This window comes from Rhincodon typus, unplaced genomic scaffold (assembly GCF_021869965.1).
Source record: "Rhincodon typus isolate 14 unplaced genomic scaffold, sRhiTyp1.1 hic_rhity00004369, whole genome shotgun sequence".
In the NCBI taxonomy this organism is placed as follows: Eukaryota; Metazoa; Chordata; class Chondrichthyes; order Orectolobiformes; family Rhincodontidae; genus Rhincodon; species Rhincodon typus.
This window is the reverse complement of record NW_025970007.1, coordinates 1-13,143: the sequence shown is the minus strand read 5'-3', so window position 1 is coordinate 13,143 and position 13,143 is coordinate 1. Positions and strand designations below refer to the sequence as shown.

The 13,143-nt window shown below is 41.5% G+C and overlaps 1 protein-coding gene across 1 annotated transcript; it reads left to right on the top strand.

Moving 5' to 3' along the window:
• Positions 1-2,203: 2,203 nt before the first annotated feature.
• Positions 2,204-12,696, top strand: LOC125481935 (protein unc-13 homolog D-like; the record flags this gene model as incomplete). Its single annotated transcript, XM_048593881.1, has 5 exons — positions 2,204-2,342; positions 4,403-4,526; positions 7,893-8,017; positions 11,202-11,292; positions 12,640-12,696. Coding segments are annotated over exons 1-5 (480 nt in total), but the record flags the coding sequence as incomplete, so codon positions are not given.
• Between the last annotated feature and the right edge of the window lie 447 nt (positions 12,697-13,143).

Below are 13,143 nucleotides of genomic sequence, written 5' to 3'. Positions count from 1 at the left end.
TTTTGGGCCTAGACCCGAAACGTCAGCGTTCCTGCTCCTCTGATGCTGCTTGGCCTGCTGTGTTCATCCAGCTCTACACCTTGTTATCTCAGATTCTCCAGCATCTGCAGTTCCTACTATCTCTGATATAACTATATAACATCAGTTTGTGTGTACTTGAATGGTGTGTGCAGAGAGAGTTGTGGAATCTGGCACAGTAGAGGATGATGGGAAGTTATTATGAAGACATTGTGATTGGATTATCAGAAGGTCTGTGATTGGGTAACAGGATGTTAACAGGAAGGTAGAGGTGTATATGATGAGGTAGAAATAGAACAGGAGAATTCAGTTTGTCGTATCAGAAAGTTGAATTTCTGGTCCCTTCTGGGTTGGGTTTTTGTGATTTAAGCTCAGGTCTCTTGGTCAGAATGAGCAACAAATGGGCATTGAGTTAAGTCAGAACTTTAACCCTGTGAGATTTCCATTCATTAATCCTGTCTTATGTGTGACATTCCTTGAATTAATTTCCTCATTGATTTCACTTCAGTCATAATCCCCTCCCCAAATACGCAACATTTCCCATTCCTGATGTGACGAGGTAAGGGGACAATGGAAGAACCCAGTCACAGAGAAGATTTGTGATATGCAGCAGAAAAAAACCAAAACAAAAAGCTGAATGGAACAGATCTGGCACAGCTAGCTGCATGGTAAAATGCAGACCACTAATATGAAAAGATGTTGGATCAATTACTTAATGGATTGAAACATTTATCAGGCAACTGCCTTGAACAATTTTATACGATCACCTGACATTGGGCATCTCTCTGGTGCTGCTGGTGCATGAGACGTAACCCTATGAACCTGGTGACTTTTACCCCATTAAACACCCAAAAGGGGCTGGATTTTTCTTCAGGCCAGCTGTAACAAAGAACTGAGAAACCCTGAACAGATTTTATCCCAACCTTGCAGTTAATGAGCTGCTATCGGGCACCCATTGCTTTATGTGATGAAGTCTGACTAGCAAGACCTGCCAATTGATCAGAGGACCAACAGCACTTTATATTCAGCAACGCTCCCAACTGGGGTGGTCACTACTGGGACTACACTGACCCAGAACAGGTAGCATGGAAAGCGGAGTCAGGTGTTTCTGGGGCCACTCAGCAAGGTCACGGTGATGATTTGTGTGGTGATTAGGGTGGGGTTGAGAACGTTCCCAGGTGTGCTACCTGGGAGCTCTATCCAGACCACATAATGTTTGAATATGAGCCCCGCCCCCCTCACCTCGAGTTTGCAGGGAAGCTGCCAGGGTTCACAAGGCAGTCTCCCCACAATGTGGAGTCTGTCCACTCTGGTAAAAAGCCAGCATTGAAAGGAACAGGCTTTCAGGCACAGTTGCCTTCTGGATGGGTAGGGGACTTCCTTTCCTATTCCTGGAATTGCCAGAATGTCATGACAGTGAGAAACCAATGGGGAGTCCATCCCAAAATCCTCTTTCCACCCTTCTTCCCAGTTTTCCAACTACTCAGTCTCCAGCTCATTCCAACCCATAAATTCATTCAAAGGTTAACCCAAGGAGTCTAAACTCACCCGTAGGATATTAACAATGGTACACAAAATGGAAAAGTTTGCCTTCCAGAGATTGATACACATCATAAACAGAATTCCTGCCTCATTTTTTTCCATTTGCTGATTTTTAGATTAGATTTGACCCTTTTGCCAGTGTGAACAATTACGGTTTTAATTCAGGTTGTGTAGATGAAGATTTGTCACTCTGTGTAAAGACACATCAACACACTATTAATCTTCACAGATATACCTGAATATTCTCTCCATGCTTAGCCCAGCTTATCCTTACACATTTACACAAATACCCTGACCCCATACCCATACCCACTTCCGGAGGAGAATGGCACACTGCTAACGGGTACAGATCTAGAGCAGTAAACTAGGTAGAAGAGGCAACAGCACCCAGTTCACACATTCAGGGCTGGTGTGGAGAAATGTAAGTCTTCATCCTGCCTCAGAATGGTGGTGGTTCTGTCCTGAGGGTGAGAGATGAAGGCCAGATTGGGTCAATTGCTGTTCACATTGGAAGGCTACCTGGGGCAACTCAGTGTCAATACTAGAGGCCAAATTAGAAAGGGGGCCCTGTTGGGAGTATAGAAATGAAATACATTAAATAAAATTCATCTCTATTCTGAAGAATTGAACACCCTTCAGTGAGTGGCTTAATGTGACTGTTCACTATTTCCTTTGCAGGCTGAGGCTATCCAAGGGGAAATGGAGCTCAGCAAACCAGCCATCACCATCTTGTCACTTCACGCCACACAGAATGACCTCTCACCCTTCCACCAAGATCTGGCGTGAGTATCTGATTGTGATTGCTGCAGAACAAATGGAGATGGGAGCAGGTTCTGTCTCAGTGGAAACATAGCCACCACTTGCAGAGCAACCTGTCTGTTTCTTAGTTTCCGTCCGTTCCTTCACTGAGGTATAGGTCTCTGGGTGACACTGAGTACCTTGCTCAATAGGTCTTCAAGAAAGAGGGCCTGATAACTCACCTTGTCGCTGACTTCACCTGGCAGCTATTTGGGGCAGAGAGGAAATGGGGAGTTGTTGTCCTGCCTCTGAACAGAATCAGAAGCAGGAACCTTGAATGAATGAGGAAAGACTAAGGATCAAACATGGGACTTCGCTTATAATCCAGAGCTACACCAAATGCAGATGATAAATAATCATTATTTAGAAATACTACGTGTAACTTAGTGTTGGTATGAGTTTTCCCTGGGCAAAGTACTTTACCTGATGTGGAAATGCTTATGTCATCTCCTGTAACGTCAGAAACTGGGCGTAGATACCATGGTATTGAAGAATCTAACAGACATTTACCACGACCTAACCATTATGTACCAATATCATATTCCCTAACATGTAAGTGTCCAGGCTAATATCAAGCTATTAGGTTAAAACAAAGGGACATGCTTCAAATCGGGTGTCATGTTTAAAGTGATCCAAGGTAAGATGGTGTATGAGACATTTATACCCTCAGGTGACACGCTGATAATATCATGAAAATTGTCACAACCTAGATGGGAAAAGTGCACTGGAATCAAATTCCACTATTCTACAAGGCCTCACAAATGTATAAATGATCTGTTAAGTCACTAGAATGGTTGGTTAATTTGTCTGTCTTTGACTACTGACTTAATCCAAGTTTCATCAAGGAACAAAAAAAGCTTCTTAAAATATGCAAACCCATCGCTTAACAAGTGACAAAATAGATTATTACCTACTATCATACACATTTACACTATAATCCCCTTTTGACCCAAACACAGACACATTCATTCACAAATAGGATGGACAGGGCAAACAGAGCTGCAGAAATATCATGGATGCAAAACATAGGTAAAAAGAAACAAATTCTGTGGATTATGAGTTCAATCACAAAGGTGAAATTAAGGGATATTTTTCACCGTTCTAATGTTGTTGACTGTAGAAGATCCTCAGTTTGGTAACTGATCAGTTGGACTTGGGTCTTAGCTGGAATTAGGTGTTCTTCTTTTTAGAGTTCTTCAAATGCTGTTTCTTTTTCACCCACCGAGGATGAAACAGAGAAAAAGAGAGAGAGGGAAAGAGACCAGTTTTAGCTTGCATGTTATCTGGCAACCTGAATACAACTGTTTTCTCAGGTCTATGACAAACTACAACTTAACGATCCAAAAGCTGTTACTTGGCAGATTTTCGATCCAAAGGCACCTGGTGGCCCTGCTTATCTCAAATTCTGGTTCTCTAAAATATATGACCTTGTACAACCAATACATAAACACTGCATGGTTCCATTTTTGGCCGTTGAGTTGAAAAAGCAACCAGTTTGTCCTGTGTAATACAGCGGTATCTAAACTTCTATTTTTAAGCTTATATTCCAAACAAAATATACGAAGTCTGTACAGAATTTCTCTGAAAATTGCACAAGTATGTTGACCATGGAACAAAGTTCTCTTGGATCAAACTTTGGCTGAGGGCCCTCTCAAAAAAGTCTGTTGAAAGAAAAGTGAGTGCTTCCAGCATTCTGACTCAAAACCTACTCTACAATTAACATCTCTAAGACAGAGTAAAACATTAAAAACACATTACAACTTTAAACCAGTGAAATATAATCTACTGCTGACTGAAATAGTTTGCTGTGACTGCATTTCAACAAGCACTTCATTGGTTATGAAGAGTTTTGGGATTTCCAGAGGTCACAAAAGTACTATTTAAATACATGTCTTTCTTCTATATCGTACAGAAGGGACATTTATCCTGAGTGTTTATCTAGTGTGACTCCAATGCAATCTAAACTTCCTTCTATCAGGCCTCCATTATGACCTCTGATATCCTTTTGTACTCTGATCCTACTGTACTGACTTGTTTATTACAGGAAGTGGTTGGCCTATAGCAAACTGTACCGCCATGCGGAAGTCAGCTTCATCTCCCTGCTCCAACATCTCACCAGCATTGAGTACCAATGGGGACTGGCACAGGTCACACTGCAGCAAGAGGCCGTATGTATGAACTGCAAGCTGTGGGGGCTTCAAGAGGGATGTTCAGAGACTGTAAATCAGGGGGTACAGATCAAGACTGTGAACTGGGGGGTTACACACGCAGACAATAAATCAGAGGGTATAGTCAGAGTGTGTGAACCAGAGAATACACAAAAACTGTAAATCAGGGGTACAGTTCGAGAGTGTGAACTAGTGGGACACACAGAGACTGTAAATTGAGGGTATATCTGAGATTGTGAATTGGGAGGACCCACAGTCATTGTAAATCGGGGGGGTACAATCTGAGTGTGTGAACTGGAAGGATCCACTGTGACTGCAAATTGGGGAATACAGTCCAGAAGTGTGAAGTGGGGTTACAGACGCGAAGTCTAAATTGTTGATGTTACAGATTGAAAGGAAATGGGAGGGTTAAAGATCAAGATTGAAAACTAGGAGGTTACAGATTGAAACTCCAAACTTGACGGCAAGGTTCTTGGAAGGTGGGTCTGCAAATGCAGCCAAGTCCATAGAGATTCCTCAGTCTGTCCTTGACCTATTGTAGGGACTCGAGGCTATATCACTCTGAAACCTTCAGCCCAGAGCACTGCACAGATGCACAAAACTAAATTAGAAATATATGTATTTACTGAATAGAGAAAGGACTTTACACCCATTGTGACTGTGCCAACTATTTGCCACAGCAACTTACATCTTCAGTATTATTCTGATTGAGAAAGTCTTCTGCAATATGGGATTTGTGAAGCCAGAGATTCTAGCTGTGGATATAGGAGGGTTCAGTAGATGGTTGGGACTAATTGGGAGAGGAGGTTGCAGACAGAGGCCCAGAATATTTGATTTGGGACAATCTCCACTCGCTTGAGACTAGCATCCACTCCAGATACTGGATCCCAGCTGTATTATCGACCTCTGTGAAATGAGCTCTGGATTCTCCATGGGGAGTTGTGCCAAACCAGGAGAAGTTTGTAGCATTGAATCTTGGGGGCTGTGAAGACTCAAGTCCAGAGAAATGTGCTGATGAGGCCTGCTGACATTTAAACTGAAAGGTGGGGTCTAGGCAAAGGCTCCTATGTCCAGCATTCAGTGAGGACAATTGATGCAAAATAGATAATTTCCAAATAGCAGGATTTTGTAGAGTGCTAGGCCTGACCACTGGTAAATGAGAAATGGCAGACCTACTGGAGGAAGCTTAGGGCAGGGCACCTAGTTGAGGGAATCCATGGAGGAGCTCAGAGGCTGGTCCCAGGGAAAGGCTGCGTCTGTATTCTAGAGTATTACCTTCAATAGTGGTCACCAATTATTAGGAAGGATGTGTCCCTGAGAGGGTGCAGAGGAAGTGTTCTGGTGATGAGGGACTTTAACTACAACGTTAAGGTAAAGAAACTGGACTTATCCTTACAACAATGCAGATTGAGGTGTACACGATTACATCAGGCTTAGCTAAGAAAGATAAAGAAAAGTTATTGTCTTTAGCTGTTGATGCAAGGACAAGGAGTGTGGGGTTAAGATTTAAGGTTTTGGGCAAGAGAAAAAGTTGGAATGTAAGGATGACCATTTTAATGCTGTGCATGGTAATGATTTGGAACTATCGAGGAAGGTGAAAGCACAAACATGATTATCCCTCGTGTCTTTTCAGATAAAGTTGCAGGGTTGCAGAGTTACAATGGGGAATTGGTGCTCACTGGATTGCTCCATAGAAAGCTGGCATAGGGTGGCATGGTGGCTCAGTGGTTGGCACTGCTGCCTCACAGCGCCAGGGACCTGGGTTCGATTCCACCCTCAGGTGACTGTCCTTGTGGAGTTTGCACATTCTCCCCCTGTCCGCGTGGGTTTCCTCCAGGTGCTCCAGTTTCTTCCCACAGTCCAAAGATGTGCAGAGTAGGATGGATTGGCTATGCTAAATTGCCCATAGTACCCAGGGATGTTTAGGTTAGGTGGGTCAGACAAGGGAAATGCAGGAGTATTGGGTCTTGGTGGGATGCTCTTCAGAGGGGTAGTGTGGACTTGTTGGGCCGAATGGCCTGTTTCCATGCTGTTGGGATATGATGATGATTCACTTGGTTGTGACAATGTTCTAACTCCATGTTGTACTTGTCCTGGGTGAGTTTGATGGAGATAGTGTTGAGAGAGCATTACTTTCAGTTTAAAGGAGCAGAGGCAGCTTTATTCTGTATTTAACCCTGTGCTGTCTCTGTCCTGGTAGTGTTTGATGGGGACAGATTTGAGAGACATTTGCTTTCAGTTTAAAAGAATAGAGAGAGCTTTGTTTTCAGTTTAAAAGAGTAGAGGGAGCTTTATTCTGTGTCTAACCCAATACTGTGCTTGTCCTGTAAGTGTTTGATGGGGTCAGTCTAGAGAGAACTTCACTCTGTGTCTAGCCCCATGCTGCCCCTGTACTGGGAGTGTCTTATGGGATGGTGTAGAGGCAGCTTTACTTACAGGTGAAAAGATTAGAGGGAGCTATACTATGAATTTAAGGAAGTTTTATTCTATATCTAATCCTGTGCCTTCTCTGTCCTGGGAGTGTGTTACGGGAATATTATGAAGTGAGTTTCAAATTACAGTTTAAAAGAGTAGAGAATGCTTTATTCCATATTTAACCCTGTCCTGTACATGTGCTGAGTGTGTTTTATGGGGACAGTGTAGAGGGAGTTTTATTCTGTAGCAACCTCCATGCTGTCCCTGTCCTGGGAGTGTATGATAGAGATAGTGTTGAGTGAGGTTTACTGTCAGTTTAAAAGAGCAGAGAGAGCATTCCTTTCAATTTAAAACGGTAGAGAGTGTACTACTACTACTATCCAACCCTGTGTTGTATCTGACCTTAGTGTTTGAGGGGACAGTGTGGAGGGAACTTTAGCCTCCGTTTAAATGAGTAGAGGGTGCTTTACGCAGTATCTGACCCATGCTGTCCCTGTCCAGGGATTGTTTGATGGACAGTGTCAAGATAGCTTTAATTGCAATTTAAAACAGTAGTGAAGCATTATTTTCAGTTTAAAAGAGTTAAGGAAGCTTTACTTTCAGTTTGAAGGATTAGAGAGAGCTTTACTCTGTATCAAACTGTGTGTTCTACTTGTCCTGGGAGTGTTTGATGGGGACAGTGTAGAGGGAGCTTCACTCTGTACCTAACCCTGCAGTGTAGCTGTCCTGTTGTTATTGACATTGATTCTTGAAATATTGGTTCTCATGGTACTCTGTGTTACAATGACTGACTGTGCAGATTCGACAATCACCTCCTGGACATGATTGAAAGTGGTAGCTTACAGTCAATCGAGTATCATGAATTGTTTTGAATTTTGTTTATTTGACTGGTTGTTTAACAAATGTTATGGTGACCAGTAAATTAATTGCTGAATTCCAATTTTCTAACAGCAAGATGAGCTAGCTGAGTCTTTCAAATCATTCCTGGATTATGGAATTTCTCTTATCCAGAAATACAGGGACGTCTTTCCAATATTCGACAACAAGTCTACGGAATGCCAGCAATCTCTGCTCAGGTTAGCTATTTCCAAATGTTCTTCTGCTCTGCATTCCCCTCTCACAGGAAAGCACATCCATTTCCAAACCTCACAATGTAATAGTAACCATTCCCAAACCCCACACACTGTAATAGTGACGACTCCCCATGTTTAGTGGAGTGTGTTGGGGGCACGGGTAACTGTTCTGAAGTCCTGAAAACAAAATTATGTGGAACACTGTGTATTTCTGCAGGAGATTGAACTTGGCAGCATTTATAACATGTTCTTGTGTATGCAGGTAATGCAAGCAAACTTAATGGACTGGAAATCTACAATAGGGTGAAGTGTATATGGGCTATGGATAAGATCCACATCAATAACTAAAGCAGTAATTATATTCTGAGTGGAATAGGTGTGTTACTGTGAAGAGTAGCGGGATTTGTAGGTACTGATTCACAGTACATGAAAGGCTATAAAACAGGTAATGGAATTCTTAGCTTTATCAGGTGTAGAATATGAGAACCATGAAGCCAAAAGGAAACCTCATTGAGACCACAGTGCAGTTTTGAGCCTCACACAATAGGAAGATATTGAGCCAAGAGAGAAAGGACAGCACAACTTCAGTTATGAGGGAACATAAGTGCAAATGAAGACCTCAAACATTGGGATTTTTGTAACAGTAACATAAACTTTAGTATTATAATAATTGTAACAAGGTCAGCCAGGTGGACCTCAAAGAAGATGAGTTCCCTGATTGAGGCTGTTAATCTGGTCTATATCAGGGAGCCCTGGCTGACAGATAAGAACAGGAGTGTTAAGGGCCCACTTGAGGCACAGTAGTAGAGTCCCTACCCCTGAACCAAGAGACCCAGGTTCAAGTCCTATCCTGCTCCATAGGTGTGGAATAACATCTCTGAACAGGTTGAGTAGAAAAATAGACTTTTAAAAAAAAGTTACAAACAGGAGTGTCAGACATCTGAAGAAGGGTCTAGGCCTGAAACGTCAGCCTTTCTGCTCCTCTGATGCGGCTTGGCCTGCTGTGTTCATCCAGCTCGAAACCTTGTTATGTCAGACATCCTGTTCGCTGTGAGAGCTGGATCAATGTCAAGGACTCTCCACGAGTAAGTAAAGGGTGACTTGGTGAAGTGTTACCCCTGGCCTCTGTGGAGTTATTTCAAGTATGCCTTCACTTTAGGTCACCCAGGTGAATGTCGATTCATGTTTTTCATTCTCTGGCTTCGCCTCTCCTTCAGACATTGCTCCCTGGCTTTGTCTCTGCCTTTGGCATTACCACCTGCCCTCTGTTCTTAAATTAGCCCAGGAGCTCTTCTCTTGGCCTTTGCTTCATACCTGAACTCATGAAATTGTCCTCAGCTCCATCTAATGGCAGAAGCTGGGGACTGTTGGTAGCCCCAGCTATTAGCTCCACTGACAAACATCTACCACTAGATAGAGCCTGCTCAAGGTAAACATACAGTGCAGTGTGGGGAGTGAATGTTGTATTGTATTATGACCAAGTGAAAGGAGGTGATTGATTCCCTTTTTAATATCTCTTGATCAGTTACAACAAATATTTTTATTTTTTTCTTAAGCGCATAGCTATCACACTTCAATGAAACCTAGTTAACCAGACCAAAAACACAGGAGAGCCAATTCCAACACTTTCTTCAATGAGTATGACTGAAATTTTCTTCTTTTAACCCGAAGAAATATAAGAAAATGGAACATATAACGCATGCACACAACACAAGTAATAAAATTAAAAGTAAGATGGGGGAGGAGGATGTCTATGCAGACAAGGAGGAGCAGACAGTTGCAGTTTAAAGTTTTTAGAGTGAAAGCTGAGTCCCAACACTTTAGTCATTGTCCCCCTATCGCAGCCATTGTCCTCCTTTCTCAGGAGTGGTAAGCAAATTATTGCTTTTTGAAAGAGGTTGAAAGACAGAGGGAGTGAAAGATTCAGCTGTTATCAGTCCATGTTGTTTTCTCACTCCTTTCCTGTTCAAAGGCTGCTGTTGATAAACCATTCCCTTAATGGATTCTGTCATTGTTTCATTCCAACCTGGAAAATTGTAAGTAACTTTCACCTCTCAATTATTTGCATTTATCATCCATGTGTGAATGAAACAAGTGACGCAAATGTCTTGAAACCTCACTGAATTTCAATGCCTCTTGGGTAAACTGGTCATTCCGAAGTAGCCACCTTCATGTATTCTATGTAAGTATGTCAGTGATCACAACAGCTATTTTAGGTCAGTCATGCCCATGGAAATCTCAGGTATTAAAATCAAACCATGACATTTGAGTATTGATAATCCATTTTCAGTGCAATTGTAATAATTATATAACATTAATTTTATATTTGGTAATATATTTTAATTTGCAAGTTATTTCTGCTAAGAATGCATAATGCTGCACATCTGTGGTGCAGCGTTTCAAAGTGTACTTGTACTTGTTTTTTTCTGGGTGAGGAATGTCTGAAGGAACCTAGCTCTAGCTTTAGCATTGATTCCATGGGAACTCATGATTCTCTTAAAGTCATTTTGCATTAAGTCACAACTTTCAAAAATGCAACCACAACTTTAAGTGAGGAATTACTGTACAGGGCATTATGATGGGAATGTTTAAAATGAAGAAAGGCTTGGCCAGTGTGGCTAGAAGCAATCTGTTTCTATTTGTTTTTTATTAGGAGTTATCATAGATTCACGATTCAGTGTAAAAGTTAGAACAGAGAGCAGAAGAAACATATTATTTCAAGGCTAATGATTGAAGTGGAGATTGTGTCTACATTGAAGATCAGATTGGAGGTGGTTGGATTAGAAGGGCACAAGAGGTTAGTGGAGCAATGTAGTGATCATGGTAACTGGAATGTGTGCAGCAATGGTAGTGTCAGTATGGAGCTGGCAGGTGGGACTAGTTTAATTTGGGATTATGTTCAGCATGGACTGGTTGGACCAAAGGTTCTGTTTCTGTGACTCTATGACTCTAGGTGTTGGATATCATTAATGCTCTGGTGAGTTGCTTTCTGCAACCACTGTAGTCCTTGTGGTGAAAACACACTCAGAGTTATTAGGAATAGAGTTCCAGGATTTTGACCCAGTAACAGTGAAAGAACAGCTATGTAGTCCAAATTACCATGAATGACAGGAATTGACCATCATCTGCACTGCGTGATATTCTTGTTAATGCGATATATACCTCTGACTTTCTTTCATAAAAACAGGGTGCTGGTACAGATCTGTAAGATGAAGGCTTTCCTGAAACTCTGCCCTTCAGTTCCAGATCTCCATGACAGAGTTGTGGAAGCGATTAAGGTACAGTTCACCTCAAAAAGATACTTTTGCGGCTTCTGTAATGGCACTGTAACATGGTTTAATGCAAACATAGTGCTTGCTTCACAGTAATCCTAAAAGCTGCTCATAGGTGTATGACTACATCTTTAAAAATGTTCTCTGACCTCATAATGAAAGCACCCTGTTTAGCAGCAACCATAATATGATTGAATTTTACGTAGAGCTTAAGGGAGAGCAATGTGGGTCTAAGACTACTATTTTAAATTTAAACATGGGTAATTATGATAGCATAAATGCAGAGCTAATGAGGGTGAACTGACAATTTAGATTAAGGGATAGGTCAATAGAGATGCTTTTGCAAACATTTAAGGGGATATTCCAGAAAACACAGAATAGATACATTCCAACAAATAATATAAATTCTAAGGGATGGACCTGATGCCTGTTGTTAACTAATAAGTGTCCAAGATAGTATCAGACTCAAATGCTGTGGTGAAGGGAGATTTGATTCTGTTACAAATATAAGACTGGATTGTGGCATGGCTGGGAGACTGGATTGTGCAGGAAATGGAGATTAGATTGTGTAACATTTGTGGGATTGGATTGTGCAGTGATTGGAAGGTTGGATTGTGCAGACACTAGATTGTGTAATAAATGGGAGATTCCATTGTGTAGTTAATGGGAAATTGGGTGGTGTAATGACTGGGAGATTGCAGTGTATATTGATTCAGGGATTGGATTGTATCATGAATGTGAGATTGGATTGTGTTGTGACTGGGCGATTGGATTGTGTATTAAATGAGAGATTAACTTGTTTAGTAGTTGGGAGTCAAGACTGTAACGTGACTGGGAGATTGGATTATGTTGTGATTGCAAGATTGATTTATTATGATTGGGCAATTGGATTGTATTGTGAATGGGAAATTGAATTTTGTCATGAATATGAGTTTGTTTTGTATAGTGAATGAGAGATTAGATTGTTTCCGGGATGGTAGATTTGATTATACAGGGAATGGGAGATTGAATTGTGTAGGATTGGAAGATTGGTTTGTTCAGTGAATTAGAGTTTTGACTGTGTAGTTAATGGAGGATTGGATACTGCCACGACTGGGAGGTTGCACAGTATATTGACTCGGGAATTGGATTGTATGATGAATGTGAGATTGGATTGGGTTTGTGCCGTGATTGCGAGATTAGTTTGTGTAGTGAATGAATGATTGGATTGTGTATTATCTGGGAGTTTGCATTGAGTAGCAATTCAGAAGATGGATTGTGTTGTGAATGGGAGATTGGATTGTGGAGGAATTGTGAAATTGGATTGTATGTTTTGTGTATTCTGTTATGAATATTCCTTTTTCTCTGCTACAGTGTGGCACCAGAGACTGGTATCAAGCCCACAAACAGCTATTGGAGCCCATGATAAAGGTACAGTAGTTACTGAACTTTAGAGAATCTGTTCATTGAAGATGATATTAGCATGACAGGAAGAATGACCTAAATTCAGAATATCAGTATCAGAAGCAGTGTGAGTAGAGGTGAGGAATGATAAAGGCAAGAGGTCATTTGCTGAAGTTGTATACATGCCTCCTACCAGTAACTACAGGGTACAAGGAAGAAATAATGGGAACTTAGCAAACAGGTTCAATAATTATCTTGGTGATTTCTAGCCCATACATGTAGACTAGAAAGATCAGATGAGGAAAGAATTGTCTAGATGAGGAATTCATTGAATGTTTTTGGGATGGTTTCTTAGACCAGCATGTTATGGTACCAACCACCAAGCGGCTGTACCAGAACTGGTTTGACCAATGATATGGGATTAATTTCTGACCTCATAATGAAAGCACCCTGTTTAGCAGCAACCATAATATG